General features: G+C 35.2%; 3 protein-coding genes and 1 non-coding gene across 4 annotated transcripts; 2 read left to right on the top strand and 2 right to left on the bottom strand.

Annotated features, from left to right (window-relative positions):
• Positions 1–502: 502 nt before the first annotated feature.
• LOC145621442 (protein ANTAGONIST OF LIKE HETEROCHROMATIN PROTEIN 1-like) lies at positions 503–1,998 on the bottom strand. Its single transcript, XM_081676170.1, has one exon. It carries the CDS (start codon positions 1,972–1,974, stop codon positions 724–726), a length of 1,251 nt encoding a protein of 416 aa, XP_081532296.1. The 5' UTR covers positions 1,975–1,998; the 3' UTR covers positions 503–723.
• A 483-nt stretch (positions 1,999–2,481) lies between these two features.
• On the top strand, positions 2,482–5,548 carry LOC145620775 (protein FAR-RED IMPAIRED RESPONSE 1-like). Its single transcript, XM_081675484.1, has 3 exons — positions 2,482–2,915; positions 3,240–4,641; positions 5,012–5,548. The coding sequence occupies exons 1-3, from the start codon at positions 2,868–2,870 to the stop codon at positions 5,374–5,376; spliced, it is 1,815 nt and encodes a 604-aa protein (XP_081531610.1). The 5' UTR covers positions 2,482–2,867; the 3' UTR covers positions 5,377–5,548.
• Positions 5,549–9,368: 3,820 nt separating this feature from the next.
• Positions 9,369–11,939, bottom strand: LOC145620982 (uncharacterized). The gene is made up of 3 exons (XM_081675721.1): positions 11,494–11,939; positions 9,737–9,943; positions 9,369–9,632 (listed from the first exon to the last, which is right to left on the bottom strand). Exons 1-3 carry the CDS (start codon positions 11,911–11,913, stop codon positions 9,549–9,551), a joined length of 711 nt encoding a protein of 236 aa, XP_081531847.1. The 5' UTR covers positions 11,914–11,939; the 3' UTR covers positions 9,369–9,548.
• A 100-nt stretch (positions 11,940–12,039) lies between these two features.
• Positions 12,040–12,111, top strand: TRNAP-CGG (transfer RNA proline (anticodon CGG)). The gene has a single exon. It is a non-coding gene; the product is annotated as a tRNA-Pro (tRNA).
• The last annotated feature ends 3,956 nt before the right edge of the window (positions 12,112–16,067 follow it).

Here is a 16,067-nt window from a genome sequence, read left to right as displayed (position 1 = left end):
GTACATTACTAATTAACTATTGCACAACCTAATCCCAATATGTGATTACACCTCCTCCTAATTCTGCTCCTCTCTGTTCTGAAGGGTCATAGGGTGCTTTGTGCTTTCCTACATTCATCAATTTTCACTAATTAATTATTGCAAATAGTGATTTCATTCCTTTGACTAAAAACGCATACCAATTAAAATATTAACTCAGTGCTAGACTATAGCTTCGGAAAGGTATATTTAAGATATCTTTATCTTAACTTTTTCCAACAGCCCAATCAAGTAGCTGCTTAGGGAGGAATTGATTTCAGATACCCAGCATTATGATTAAAATCCATACAATAAAGTTTCATATCATATCATATCTTTAAACTTTTTTTTTTAAGGTAAGATGGTCCATTGAATTGAGATGAGGAACCCTTCAAAGGGATGATTCATATGTCCATTAATTTAAGTATCTCCCTATAGTAGAATCATTTAAATATCATTGCTCCATGACTAAGCACTCTAAACCGTATATTTAGATCATCTGACCTAAAACCTACTAAATTACGTATCACATATAGATCAATTGAACGACAAAAATCATCATCTAATCAACTAAAAATAAGAAAAAGGAAAATAAATAACAATTTTCACTCAATGAAAAATTTGTATTATCAAGTGATGAAAAAATCAATCATGAAAAAAAAAAAAAATTCCTATGAAAAAATCTGTTCATATTGAATCACTTCTTCACTGTTTTGTTGCCAATGCACTTCTGATTAGACATCCATCAACAGAAATTTCCTCCATTTTAGAGCCATTCCTTTGTGCTAACCCATGATCATTAACATTATAATCCTCTAAATCATCACATAATCCTGAATAATCCTCTCTTATTAACAAAGCGTTATGAAGAATAGCACAAGCACCAATATATGCAACACCACTCCTAAAATCCTCCTCAATAGGCTTGCTCAATATACCCCAATTCCTCAAACTAGCAACCGTTTTAAGCATCGAAATTCGCGGTACTCGAAGGGCAGCATTGAACCTCTCCTCATTTGATCCAGGTACAGGGTTATCATATGGGATTATAAGCCAAGGTAGTAAAGGGTACTCATTATTTGTCCCAACCAAATATTGAGGTATTCCAACCCCACCAAAATCAACAGGTTTTGAGTTCAATATTTTCCCTTGTTGTATATCCTTGTATAATGTTGTTGATTTTAGCACCTTTGTGTTGCTCTTATGACCATGAAATCCGGCTACAATGCTTAGAATTCGACACGACGAATCGACAACGATTTGAGCTGCAATACTCTCTTCTGTACTGAGATTAAACCTTGTACAACTGATCACACCACAACAATTTGGTAACCCTGTAATTTTCTCAAATTTTTGGGACACTGAGTTCAACTCGACCGAGTTAGGGAACCCAACCCAGAATCTGAAGTTCGTACACAATACCCTGCAAAGTTGTTTGGAGCAGAATTTCGCAACTTGGTCAGTGACCCGAAACCGCGAAGCAATTTCCGAATATTCCGACCCAGTTGACAACCGGTATAACCCGATACCGAGCCGTAGCTCGGCTGAGAGGTTGATAGTCAATCCAACTGGATCCCGGCATTCGAGGAGTGGCTCGAGCAACCCAGAAAGCCACTCGAAGGTTGATGGTGCCATTTTGAAGAAGACCCGGAACGAGTCAGGGGATGAGTTAACTCGGGCGAGTAGGGCGAGTTTGGATGACCCGGAAAGGGAATCCGGGTCAGAATCAGGATCCGAGAAATGGGTTCGTCTCCGTTTGCGGTGGGAAGCGGCGGTTTCGGAGGAGGAGAGAAAGTGGTGGAGGAGAGAGAAGATTGTTTGGAAATCAGAGGAATGGGAATCGGAATTGGAATCGGGGAAAGAGGGAATGGGAGAAGAAGGGTAAAGGAGAAGGATTAAGAGGGTGAGTTGAGAGATTAGAGAAGAGAGTAGAGCTGCTAATTGACGAGAATCCATTTGTTATTTGTCAGCTCTTTTTCTGTTTCTCTTTTCTCTCTCCTCTGTTTGTTTGCATCTGACTTATTTCTGTCTCAACTCTCAAGTCTGAACCAGAATCTGATTATACTTTATCAGGTAATCAGAATAAAAGGTTTTTAGTGGAGCCCTTAAGAATTGGGAGTTTGGATGTATCAGCTTTTCTGGGCCGATTTTTAGTGTACTTCTGATTTGTGGGCCATATTTTTTTTACGAGTCTCATTAGGTCAAAAAAGGGTTCGGGTCCTAGTCAATTTTCGGGATGTATCCTGTTGTACACTCGAGTGTATAATGAATACTCTACTCGTGCAAAGAGTCACCAATGAGAAATGCTCATCCTCAACTAAGTTGAGGCATGAGTGACTCAACTAATTAAAAAAAAAAAAAAAAAAAAAATCTGAAATCAATAAAGAGGTGGGTCCCACTGATAAAGATAGTCAGCAAAAGTGAAGGATGCTATTTTCTATTTGTCTGAAGAAACAACAAAGTTTCCACCACACACCAAAGCCAAATTAATGGCGGGGAGCTTGTCTCCAAATTTTTTCCCCCAATTTTTTTCCCCCAAATTTTTTCCAATAATTTTCCCTCCTTAATTTTTACACTGAAAATTAAGAATGTAATTCCTTATTCTTTACTCATTTACTCCACAATAAATTCCTGCATTCATATCACCATTTATTTACACTAATTGCAATTAGTCCAAATTTGTCCCAAGAATTAAGAGAAAAACCAATTTTTTTTCCCAAATTTAATAATTCTCGACGGTTTGGAGGTGATTGCGCGGGAGGGAAGCTTCCAAGTAAACCTTATTGCTGAGCTGATAGAAACGAGAGGTGGGTGGTGGCGAGCCGCGAGCTTATTAGGTTTTGGAGGAAATGGATTATGATGGTGAATGTGTGAATAGAGAAATTGAAATAATTGAGGTAAGTTTCAGTAATTCAGATAGTTTAGTGTATGAATTCATGTTTTTTAAAGTATTTTAGCTAATGTATATGGTGGTCTTTGTTGATTATAATTCTGAAATTGAAATTATTGGATAAGATTTGTAGTAGTTAGGTTAACTTGTCAGTAAATGAAATTGTGTAGTTTGTGAATTGTAGCTTGGGAATCTATATTGGTGAAATTTTGTAAATTGTGGTGAAGCCTTCCTCCCTAATTGGTGAATTGTAGCTTGCGATTTAAATTGTGGTGAAATTGTTGTTCCTGTCATTCCCCTCCCTAATTGGTGTTGTTATGTTATTAAGCAGAATGACTGTGATAGCTCAGATAGTAGTTCAGATAGCTCAGACAGTGAGGAAAATCCTAATAGTGTTGTGAATGATGATGGGTGGGAGGCTTTTGACCTGAATAAGGAGCCTCCAGCTGAGGGTGTTCATTCTTTATTTATGAATAGGGACAGTGATTTTATTGATTTAAATGAAGACTGTAATGATGGTGTAGAGAGGGAGTTAGATAGTTGTACAGGTAGTGTATTACCTCAACCAGAAGTGGGAATGGTGTTCAGCACCTGGGATGAGATGAATAAGTTTTATCGTGGTTATGGGAGGCAAGAAGGGTTTGGTATTGTATGTATAGGTGGTGGGAAGCCTTCCTCGAAAAACGCGGGGAAGTCAACTTCATATCGCACTTATGTATGGAAGTGTGAGTACTATGGGAAGGTAACATACAGGAGGAAGGTTAATGGTAAGAGGGTTTTGGTTAAGGAAGAACCAGTTGTCAAGAAGAAGACAAAAAAATGTGATTGTCCCGTTATGTTGTATGGGCAAGGTAATGATGAAGGTGGGTGGATTGTGAAGAAGGCTGTGAATGAGCACAATCATGCAGTGAGTCCTGAGATGTCCAAACACATAGCTATGTATAGGAAGGAGAATATTACAAAACACTTGGAGAATAGGATTGAAAATGATCATGGTTCTGGCGCTCCAATTGGTCAGATTTTCAACAATATGGCAACTCAAAGACATGGAGTTGGGAATATGGGGTTCACTAAAAAAGATATGCACAACTTGGTGAACAGAAAGAGGAGGTTGAAGTTGAAAAATGGAGATGCCTCTGTTATGTTGGATTATTTTGATCGGATGACTGCAGATAACCAAAATTTTTTTCATATGCACCGTGTTGATGATAGGGGAAGGTTGAAAGACATATTGTGGGTTGATGCTCGGAGTAGGGAGGCCTATAATTATTTTGGGGATGTGGTATGCTTTGATTCGACGTACCTAACAAATCGGTATGCACTTCCATTTTCGAATTTTGTTGGTGTGAATCACCACGGGCAGACTATCCTTCTTGGTTGTGCCTTGGTTTCTCATGAAACTGCTGAGACCTTTGAATGGTTATTCAAGACTTGGATGTCATGCATGAGAGGCAAGGCCCCGGCAGCGATCATGACAGATCAGTGTGCGGCGATGAGGAAGGCGATTGTTGAAGTGTTTCCCATGCCTCATACACGCCATCGTTGGTGTATGTGGCATATCATGAAGAAGTTTGGCACTAAACTTGGCAATTTGGCTAACTATAAAGATGTGAAAGAGGATTTGCAAAATGTGATCTACGATAGCATTACCCCGGACGAGTTTGTTGACTCATGGTGGGAAGTGATCAAAAAGTACGAGCTCGAACAGTATGATTGCTATGAATGGCTGGAAGGTGAGTCCTATAAGTAATTACTGATGTTTTTGTCATTCTGTTTCCTGTTTTTGTGTTCTGTCCTGCATCTTTCTGCCTCATTTGGAATTTGGAGTCATAGCCCTGATTTTAGGTGGTCATGATACCATTAGGTGTATGGTTGGTACCCAAGCTAATAATGATGGTACTTCATGATACCATCAGGTGTATGATTGGTACCCAAGCTAATACTGATGGTACTTCATGATACCATCAGAGCTATGGTCCGTACCTAAAGATAAAACCATTAGGGGTTTGGATGGTTCCTAAAGTTAATACCATCACATGAGACATTATATAAGAGTCAGTGTTGTATAACTAAAATTCGACCTGTGTGTTGTTCTGTTTGTAGGCTTGTTTGAGGAAAGAGAGATGTGGATTCCATGCTATGTGAAGGATGTGTTTTGGGCGGGTATGCAGACAACTCAAAGGGTTGAGAGCATCAATAGTTTTTTTGATGGGTATATTCACAGGCACACTCGGCTTTCTGAATTTGCCCCAAATTATTGCAAGGCCATGGAGAGCCGTGCAACTGATGAGCAGGAGGCAGATGCAAACGAGCACAGTGATGCAGTTAGGTACTTCACCAACAACGCATACCATGGCCAACAACATTTCCCTCCCCCTCAAGCCTTTGTGTACAACAACAATGGGTTTCCCACCAATATGTCCATTCAACATTTGCAACAGGATTCTAATCATTCAATAATTAATTGATTTGTATAATAATTAATTCAATACATTTGTTTGAATTTTACATATTTGGATAACTGTGTTATGACAGATACCATTTGTAATTGGGATGGTATCCTAAATTAAGACCATTACACTCAGGTGTTGGTAGTGTAAAGGTACCATCTGCGTTTCTTTAAAATCCCACTAACTGATTTTGTTTTTTTCCTTGTCAAAGTCGTTCATCTTTGCCTTTCCCTTCTTATTTTCCATGTTTACAGTGCTTTAAGTGTTTTAAGTGAGGTAATAAATGAATGGGTGTTGCAAGTACACATTTATATAAATGAGTCAGTAAGTGAATGTTATGGCAAGTACAAATGTAGGTGTAGGTCATTAGTTAATATGTTTGTGACTAACACGTGGTTTGATAAGCGGTTATTATACTATTACAGGCTCAGATGGTACGATCATTGAATTGATCCACTCCATTTTTCATCAGGATGGTATGAAGTATACAATATTAATTAATGTTATAATAACATTAATAGATAATGGGGGTATGATTGTTACACATTAATTAATTTTATGAAACAAAATAAGAGACGTGATACATACACAATTTAAAACGAAACATGATTGTTCATTTGATAGGAGACGTGATACATACACAATTTAAAACGAAACATGAATTTCCAAATAGATATTAGTACCACTAATGCTTAAACATAATACCAGAACGGTTTAGTAGATATGATCACTTCTTTGTTTTTTCTTTTAAGAGAATGATCTTCTACTTCAACTTAAAGAGAACTACAAGGAAATACTAAAAAGTTAGGCATAAAACCTTAAAACCTAAAGAACTTATACAAAAGTATTGATACTATTGCATCTTATTTATACACAAACATTTAAGCATTAACACTAATACTTCCAAAAGCATGACCCTAACTTCTTATTTATACACAAACATTTAAGCATTAAATGCATTAATGCACTCCCAACGACTGACCTTAATCTAAACACCATCACTCGTCTAGATAGTCTCAAAAATAGATACCGAAATGAAATATAATGGTATTGAATTCCAAAGACAATTCAATTTAAGTTCAGTACCATCCAAGATACTCTTAATACCATTGACATTAACATGGTATACCATTCCTGGTTTGGATATTGTACAACAACATTCATTCATGGACATTACAAGGGTATTAACTTCGGGAGTGCAAGTATAAAAAGGGGAAATAACAGGGAATTAATACTAGGGAGTGCAAGAATAGAAAGACTTGCATGTTTAGTGATCACACCTCTCATGAAAGATGTGGTGGAGGTTTTATTAAACACAAAACAATGATCGTTTTAAAAGGTTTTTTTGTGAGAGAGGGAGTTTTGAAAGGGTTTTGTTTTGTTTTTTAACAATAATATAGATTCAAAACAATGACAACAGTTCAATCCCATGAGAGTACATAACCAACTATCCCTACTCTCAATACCATTATTTAATACCAATTACTATATATACCATTTACTTTAACATGCCCAAACCTTTATAATTAAGATGGTATACCTTTATATCTTAATTATAGTGTACCATGTAATTAAGATGGTATACCATTATCTTCATGCTGATGCTATAAAATCATTAAAATAGTATACCATTTGCTTAAATAGTATACCATTACATGCCCAAACCTTTATTTTGCTTAAAATATTTAGTCCATTCATAAATCACATGTAAAGCCCAAACTTATATTATAAAATATCATTTCGTAACTCATAATATTTATATAAGTGGTTTTCAGCAAATTATCATGTCATACTGATATTATTATGGCATAACCAACATACACCATTGACTACCAGATGTTGTACCATTAAGCACTACAATCGTATGCTTGGTGTAAGATGCTGTACCATTAAACAAATCATCACATGCATCACTGTACCACTAAAGGCCTCACTCTTCTCACAACTCTAGTCTGTGATGGTGGGGGTCTCTGTGAAACTACTTTCCTCTTCTTATCAGTAACAAAATACTCTGACTCCACCTCATAGTCACCACCGAAAAAATCATCTTCAGCATACTGTTGTTCTTTAGGTTCCATCTCATAGTCTGCATCCATTGGAATCATCATCCCCTCCACTGAACACTTCATCGTAGTCATTTCCTTCTTCGTCGACATCCTCGACAACAGGCGCCTTCATCTTCCTTTTCTTGCTTTCTGTTTGTTGTTCTGCTTGTTGGCTAGATGAAGCCGTGGGCGTACCACTTCTAGTCCTCATTATATGCTTAAGAGTAGACTGCAAAATGCATACAACACCACAACCAAATAAAAACATTTTCTCCTGATAAACACTCATTTTCTCCTCAAATTAAAATGAACACCATGCATATACATACCCCCCAATTACTTCTGCATCCTACAGAAGTCTCATTAAACTGCTCCGACATTACTAGCTACATTACAGCACACAGGAAATAAAACAGAATCAATGTACTACTTTAAAACCTCTTTACCAGTAGCAAACAAATTCATCATAAATATACCAAACAAATTCATCATTTATACCAAACATAAAAGTTCAATGGTATCAAAATGCTTCACAATGGTTTGTAAAATAAGTACCAACAGGGAAAACCATGGTATCTAAAGTGATTATGGTATCAGATTATGATATCAAACAAAAACATTATTGGTATCATAAACAATTTCAACAGAATTTAGAGTACATTCACCAAATACTTAAAACTTCACCATTTTCACCACTGTACTAACACTTTCAACAACATACTCATGATAAATTCGCCAAACACAATAGCAATCACCATTCCCAAATGCATGTAACTTCACCAAACACAATAACAATCACCATTATCAAACAAAAGAGTGTAAATGACATATTGCATACTCTACAACGCAATCTTCAACAACATCTAAATTTCCCATAACAATTTCCCATAACAACATCTAAATTTCACATACATTTCAACATTCTCAAACAACCACAACAATTTCAAACAACAATAACAATATTCCCCAAAAATTGATACTAAAATCGACAAATAAAGGGCCGAAATTTCAAGCAATAACCCTAACTTTTCTAAATTTCAAAACCCTAACTTTTTACAACTTCCCACAAAAATTTCAGAAAATACTACTACACATACAAACTACAACATGTCAAAACTCCAAACAAAACCAAAATTTCATACCAAAATTAAAAAGCTAGGGTTCATACTTACATTAGATGGCGCGAAAAATTCACACTTTGGTTTAACACAAACACACAGACGACGCTCCTAGTTAGTTTCCCTTGAACTGAACCAAAAATCCACGCGAAATTGGCAACTTCTTCTTCCAACTTCTTTAGCGGTTTTTTTTTTTGGCCTCCACTCTCAATCCTTCGATTTCAATGGGTTTTTGGGAATATGGTTTTCTCTCTCCTCTCTTACAGTTCTTATTTTATTTTCAAATTTTAAAGAGCAGTTTTTTTTTTAAACAAATTCATTGCTCTTTTTTTTTTTTAATAAAACATGTGGGTGGGGAGTGGGAAGTGGGGGACCCCACACACTTTCCATAAGCTTTTCAGAGGCTTTTCAGAGGCAAATTGTGTAATACCACAATTGCCCTTAGTTGAGTCCTCTCATGCCTCAACTTAGTTGAGGATGAGAATTGCTCGTCACCAATCCCATATATGATGATTGTGTCATTGGGTGCGGTTCAAATTGGTGGTCAGGTGAAGGTGGTAATATAAGATGAATGAGTCGGATATTTGCATAATTTATAGATGTTTTTATTGTGGTATCTCTTACCCTATTTAAGGAGAATACCTCTTTAAAAGCGTTTGGGAAGAATTGACATTAATACAATTATCTTGCTTATGAAATGATACTAGCAGCAATGATAGATACTAAGCTAGCGGCAACATGCCTATATCTTGTTTGGCAATGATACTAAGCTAGCCGCAATGATATGAACGATTTATCTTGTTTGGCAATAGATGAAGAAAGAAGATTCATATCAGCTTGCACTTGCTCAAGCTTAAACTGATTTATCTTCTTATAAATACAAAAGGGAGCAGCCTCAAGAAGCACATAAGCATCTTAAGTTTCTAGCTACTCAAATTTTACAAAAGAAGTGGCAAAAATTGGGGAAAAATGATCTACACTATGACAGGTGATGCTAATAATTGGAGCAACAATAAAAACAGCTAAGCTATGAGGCAACCTTCTCGGATCTGCGATATCCAAACTGACCTCGACCTGGACCTCCTGGACGTTTTGGAAATTGTTCTCGTTTCTGCAATTTTTCACATAGAAAACTTTAATCAGAAACTAATGTGTAAGGAAATTGATTTATCCCATTCACATATGTTGCGCTGTTGGGTGTAAAAAAAAAATTACCATGAAAGCAGCCTGAGCCCTCTCCCTCTTCTGAGCAAAAAGCTTGCGAGAACGCTCTTTCTTCTTCTCGGCCTCTAACTTTGTAAGGCTTGGCCGATAGAATATGACTGTTCGACCAATCTGGCCTACAACAACAGATCCAGTAGCAAGTTCTAGTTGCTTAACAACATCATCCATCTCGCCTGGGCAGGTTCTATGTATTTTAAGCTGTTTGAACATACAATGTATCAAAGCTCAGCGAAAATAAAAAGTTGGTAACGACATTTACCTGGTTGATAAAAATAAATAAAGGATCATGCAGAATGAAATTAAAGCCAAATTATTAGCTTTGGAAATCAAACCATGGAGCAGTATCTAGGATGCCAAGCTAAATCCACTAACTCTACTAGGCACAGTGTCATGTGTCCAAACAAAAGCAATGATAACGTCTAACCAAAACATATGAAGTTGTCACAGCAAGCGCCTTCAAACATTTACAGTGACTTGGTATCTGTACTGGTATTTGAGGAAGAGTTGCGTTATTCAAATCTAACTACTTGTACATGTTATAAGATTCTTGCACTGTCTAGGTTGCTGTTTTTACATATATGTAAACTTGTCTGAGAAGTGAGAACGTAGCAAGATAAGGATATCTTTTAGCACCAGAATCATTCAAGCAATGCCACAACAGTATTTATGGATTGCGAAAGAATTTAATTAACCAGCATGAACAAATCATTTCATGAAATCAGCAAGCCTTAAAGCTTTGCAACTCCTGAATTTCATAATCCAATAAACCAGATATTATGTAAATGAACCAGGGAATACATTCGTTATACTTCTACATCAGTCACGAAGGCAATGGACCATATTATCCAAACGAAGCATCAAATGCCCGAATAAAAAATACCATCCCAAAATGGAACAAAAACACCCTAAAGATAAGCTTGGGACAAGGGAATTAAACAGTTGGGTAAAAGCTATTTTGGGATTCACTATTCTGAAGAATAGTTGGGGAGAATGATCACTCACCAATGAGAGTTATCTATAACTCCCAATTCCGAAATCCTAAATAAAGATGACAGGTTCTTCGAAAATTCAAACAAACAACCTAATCTCCAAGATTTATGAATAGTGCAACTCACATCCTAAAGCCAAAAACCACCTTATGTCACACTTCTTCAAAATCCATCTATGAAGAAGTCAGGGTAATCACACAGAATGTCATAGGTTGTATGAAACAATGAACCACCTGACCACCACCACCACCTCCACCCGCATTAAGTAAACTTCTACTCCCTCCGTTCCTTCTTGTTCGCCGTTAAGTATAAATTCTTACTACCCTTTAAATCATTCCTTTTCTCTCACTCTACTGCTAAATTGTCAATTCCTTAGTTCCTACAACAAAAGCCTTCTCTTATGGTGCTACAAAACCAACCCCCAACTTTCCAACATCATTACACTAAACCAAAACCTCATTTCCATCAGCAAAATACCACCAATCACAAAGCCAAAACAATACTACCACCATCACCACATGATAAACCCTAAACCCCTTTAAACTCAATCCCCAATTCCCAAATCAAATATTCCATAAACAATCAAATTCAAGCAATTTCAAATCCCACAAATTCCCATATTCATTCAATCATACTAGTACCAAAAATTCACCCTTAAATGTAAAACCTCAAAACCACAAATTCAACAATTTCACACAAAAAATCCAAAACAAACAACAATTAAAACAACAAAACAAGAACAAAGCACAAAAATCAAACCTTGAGAAGTTCATTAGCCTCAAGAGTTTCAGACAAAGCAAAAACAACATTATCAGTAACACCAGATTTACCCACTTGTTGAGACTTAAGCTTATCACCAAGACTATTAGCATAAGAACAAAGATCCTTCTTTTCTTTAACAGTCAAATTGGGTAAATCTCCAACCTTAATTTTAGCAATTTTAGGTTCTGGGGTTGCTTCATTTTCCCTAAAATCTTCGGAATTACTAAGGTTAATGTTTTCTTCAAAGGAACAAAACAGGGGAAATGAAGAAGAAAGTGGTTGAGTTTGAGATTTTAGGAGAGAGAAAGAGAGTTTAGGAGTGTGGAGGAGAGAGAAAGGGACGGTGGTTGAGAGGCAGAGTGGGCGGAAGATGTGGCGGTGGAGGAGGAATTGTGTTAGTGTTGCGGTGGTCGCCATTTTTGTTTTTTTTTTTTTTAATTTATTTATTTATCCGAAAAATGGCAGAAAATTGGAGGTTATATAATCAACTAATTTATCCTTTTTTGTAAATTTATAATAAAGGTTGTGATTGAATATCAATAAGGGCGTTTGGTCTAGTGGTATGATTCTCGCTTCGGGTGCGAGAGGTCCCGAGTTCGATTCCCGGAACGCCCCAATTTTTTAATTTTTTGCTACATTGTACTCCGTAATAATGTATTTCTTCCGTTTTTTTATGTTGCACGTTTTGATTTGGCACTATATTTATACATTTTTCATTGACCGTATTTTGTGATTAATACGAAATACATAATAGGAATACATAAAGTTTTTTGTATTGTAATTATGTTTACTATTGTTAGTGATAACATGGATATTACTCTTCGTACTCATCGTTGTACCCCTTTAATCCATTATCTCCTCAGATGCGCTACGCATTCCCCTTTTCAGGAGTGTTGCCTAATGCTTTTCCTCTTTATCTTACCTTATATAAATAAATTTTGCTTAACTATAGTATGTTAGGTCCTCCCCCGTCTTTTTTTATCTTCCAAATAAAGTTTCTTTACATTTTGTGTTTCACGTTTTACTCCTTCCATTCCTAAACGAGGGTTAAGTCTATCATTTTTAACGTTCCCCTTTAATGGTTAAGTTTCAATTATTTAATTATTTTTTTACACATCTTCCTCATATGTACATATTTTCCATGCAACTATACCTACAATATTCATCAAAATATTTACATATTCCCAATACAACTACTTTTATTAACATATTTACCTACTCCCAATACAAATATTCTTATTTTCAAAGGTTAGTTTAAAGCTTTTTTTCCATATTAATCGTGAAAACCCACCAAACATAACCTACTTTTCAAGAATGGATGGAATACATATAAAATTCAATGCATGAAAATCAATTACGGAGTAATAGAACACACCTTTTTGTATAATGCATGAAAATCAAGTACTAAAATGTAAAATCAAGTAATCTTTTGCCTACAAATTCATGTACCTAGGAATCTAATATAAGATTTAATCAACAAAAACAAATCTATCCCATAAGAAAGCTTTAATTAATATTCAAGGAGTCAAAAATATGTTACATGAAGTAAAACAGTTTACATTGCAGAAAGATCGAGTGGAATACAATTACACATAACCAAGAAGTAGCTCGAATAAAATTAAGTACAACATAGATCTTCTTGATCAAGGGTGGAACCAACCACCTGCCTATGTCAATTGCTGGACATAAGACTGAAAATAAACCTTCATATATTCGAGTGTATTTTCGGAGTTATATCCAACATATCCCTCTTCAGAAGATTTGACATAGATTAGGCGGCGCCGAGTTCCACCCTCCAAAAACCTACATATATAAGCTCCAAAAGTCGTCCATAATGATAATCTAGAGAGTTTAGACTATCATCACTCAAAATAACTAGGTAGACGTGAGAGTTCATTTATTAGTACAACGAACGATTAGTTTTGAGGATGGGATGAGGAGGAGATACGGGTGCCAATTGTAGTTTCGGCCACTGAAGCACCAGAACCATCTCTAGGAGGGCTAAAGCAAACTGGTAAATAATCGTCATGGTTACAGATGAACCTACTTCTACCAAAATGTTCCTCTAGCCTTTCCTTGCCCTTCAAAAGTACAAAAAATAACATATTGTTACACAAGATTTCTCAAGCTCGTTGTGTAGTTAAACGAGTTACAAATGTCAGTTCATCACTACAAGCAAGCAAGCAACTAGCCAAATCGCACAATTAGAACATAATTAGTATGTGATCAATATATAAATAAAGTAAAGAGATGAAGCTTGAACAGCTCCATTTAAAGAGCCAAACAATGCAACTTTCTAAGGTATTGTAAAGGTATGTAACAATTTCAAGCTAAATTCAAAATTACTAAATTGTCTTGCTAATGAACCCTAATTACAAACACGTACTTCTAGAGTAATTAATTAATTATATATGAGGGTAAAGAGAACCTTAGGAGTAAAATACGACCTAAAAGACATGTAGAGTCATGCATTAGAATAGAGGTAGGGTTGGTAATTTAAATCAAACTCTTAACTTCAAAGGTACAATGTCACCCTATGATGCATGGTTTTAATTTGCCTCAAATCTCAATCAAGCTAGAATTCAAGCAAATGATACATTGTTTCCAATGGAGATTAAACTAGAGAGTCGACCACACAACCTAACATCCTACATTCCTACTTATAGTCAAATTATACAAGCAACTCGAGAGGGGAACAAGCCATTAATCACATAGTACGTAGGGGCAGCACCGCAGCATATACGTACAACAAAGTATAATATAATCCTCCGATCCACAACTTAATAGTCACTATGGTACTAATATTGCAATACATAAATAAATTAAAAATTTTATACTAGTAAAAATTTATAGTTACATTTATATCTTGCAATTGCCATAAGATTTCACTATATTGTAGGGGTTGCAACTTGTGAGAGATGGATTATTGCACTGTTCATGTAACCATGTATGTATGATATGTATCTAATTGATAATGTACAACTCAATAGTACTTTGTATTAAGATATTTTAGAATTAATATACCTGAATGGAGGCATAATTAATTTTACAAATCTTAGGAGAATTGCAATGACTCCAGGGTTGATTAGTACAAGCAAGGTGTAGCTTCCACACTGCGACCGCATGGGTGAAATTAACGAAAGCATAACCTTTGTTAGCACCTCTCCTATCAAATTAAACCAAATGAATTATACATATATCATCGTCATAATTCAAATACGAGTAAAAAATACCCGAAAATGAAGACTTGTTCAATTTTACTCGGAAAAAATGAAATGCAGAATAATCGACCAAAAAATAAAATCGTTACACAAAATCAATAGGCAAGTAGAGGAAATCATATGTAAGAGGTTGACGATCATCATTAGGGCGCAATCTTTGGTTCTCAATGCGGCAGAATTCATCCAAAAACTTGATCAACATTTCACGCCTGAAACAAGTTAAACGTTGAGTATGTATATGCTTAGAAATATAATCATTATTATAATTTGAGAAAAACTAATTATTACACCTATACTGCATTACTACTTCTAGTATGTAAAGCTACGTCATAGTCTCATAGACCTTTCTGAAGTGGGCTAAACCAGTAAATCAATCAATCAAACTTGTCTTAGAAAATAAATTATGCATGGGTCAATTTTTTTTACAAAGATAAGCAAATATATTTGTGTTTTCAAGGCAATAATCAAATTTAATATCCAACAAAAAATTTAGTACATTTTCCCAAAATGAGCAAACAATATGAATATTCCTTAGAATTAATTAAACTACAAGTATAGGTTTCAAAAAAAAAAAAAAATAAACTACAAGTATAAATTGGTAAAAAAAATAAATAAATAAATAAAGGCAATTAATGCCAAAAACCGTGGGGCTTATCAATGAAATAGCATATTGAACTCTAAGTGAAATCATATTTCATCTAGTGAAATTGCTTGCATACAATATGTACTCCGTACCGTCTTAAATGTTGTTCCGACTTTGAATTTTTTGTACTTGTACTACATATGAGACAATCATGGTTTAAGTAAGAACAACATTAAGAGATTTGACCAAATTACAACAAATAAAATCAAACAATTTACCAATTGTTACTTGGGTTGAGCATGAATGCAGTATAAAATTACACAACATTAATATGCATAAATTCAATTAATGAAATTCCCCTTTAATTAAGAAAAAAAAAAATCATGGATTTAACGCATAGCATTGTCAAATTATTTATACATAAACTTTTATAACCTTTAATTTTTTTTTTAAAAAAAAAAAAAAAAAAAAAAACAAAAACAAATATCAATATATTAACTTATCTAACTAGTGAGTAATTGAGTAATGAATTTCTAATAAATTTTTATTAAAAAAAAAAAACCATACGTGTATTGATTAGGAATGTTCCTGATCATAGCAGTAGTCTCAGTTCCATTAGGCTTGACCGCCATTACCATCCTATCATCTTTCTTTCTCTCTCCTTCTAATTTACTTGTTCCTATATTACTACTACTATCATCAAACCCTTGTTTCCTCTCATTAATAATATTATTCCTTCTTCTACTTCTTGATCTTCCTCTTGCACG

Source organism: Chenopodium album, chromosome 27, assembly GCF_948465745.1.
Source record: "Chenopodium album chromosome 27, dcCheAlbu1.1, whole genome shotgun sequence".
NCBI lineage: Eukaryota > Viridiplantae > Streptophyta > Magnoliopsida > Caryophyllales > Amaranthaceae > Chenopodium > Chenopodium album.
This window is presented reverse-complemented; position numbering and strand designations above follow the sequence as displayed.

Bases quoted from the DNA above. Each gene is read 5' to 3' on its own strand.
- LOC145621442 (XM_081676170.1), bottom strand. From the start codon at position 1,974: ATGGATTCTCGTCAATTAGCAGCTCTACTCTCTTCTCTAATCTCTCAA.
- LOC145620775 (XM_081675484.1), top strand. From the start codon at position 2,868: ATGGATTATGATGGTGAATGTGTGAATAGAGAAATTGAAATAATTGAG. The intron at 2,916-3,239 runs GTAAGTTTCAGT...GTTATTAAGCAG, and splicing joins GAGAAATTGAAATAATTGAG to AATGACTGTGATAGCTCAGA. The intron at 4,642-5,011 runs GTGAGTCCTATA...TTCTGTTTGTAG, and splicing joins TTGCTATGAATGGCTGGAAG to GCTTGTTTGAGGAAAGAGAG.
- LOC145620982 (XM_081675721.1), bottom strand. From the start codon at position 11,913: ATGGCGACCACCGCAACACTAACACAATTCCTCCTCCACCGCCACATC. The intron at 9,944-11,493 runs GTTTGATTTTTG...ATGTTCAAACAG, and splicing joins AGGCTAATGAACTTCTCAAG to CTTAAAATACATAGAACCTG. The intron at 9,633-9,736 runs GTAATTTTTTTT...GAAAAATTGCAG, and splicing joins GGGCTCAGGCTGCTTTCATG to AAACGAGAACAATTTCCAAA.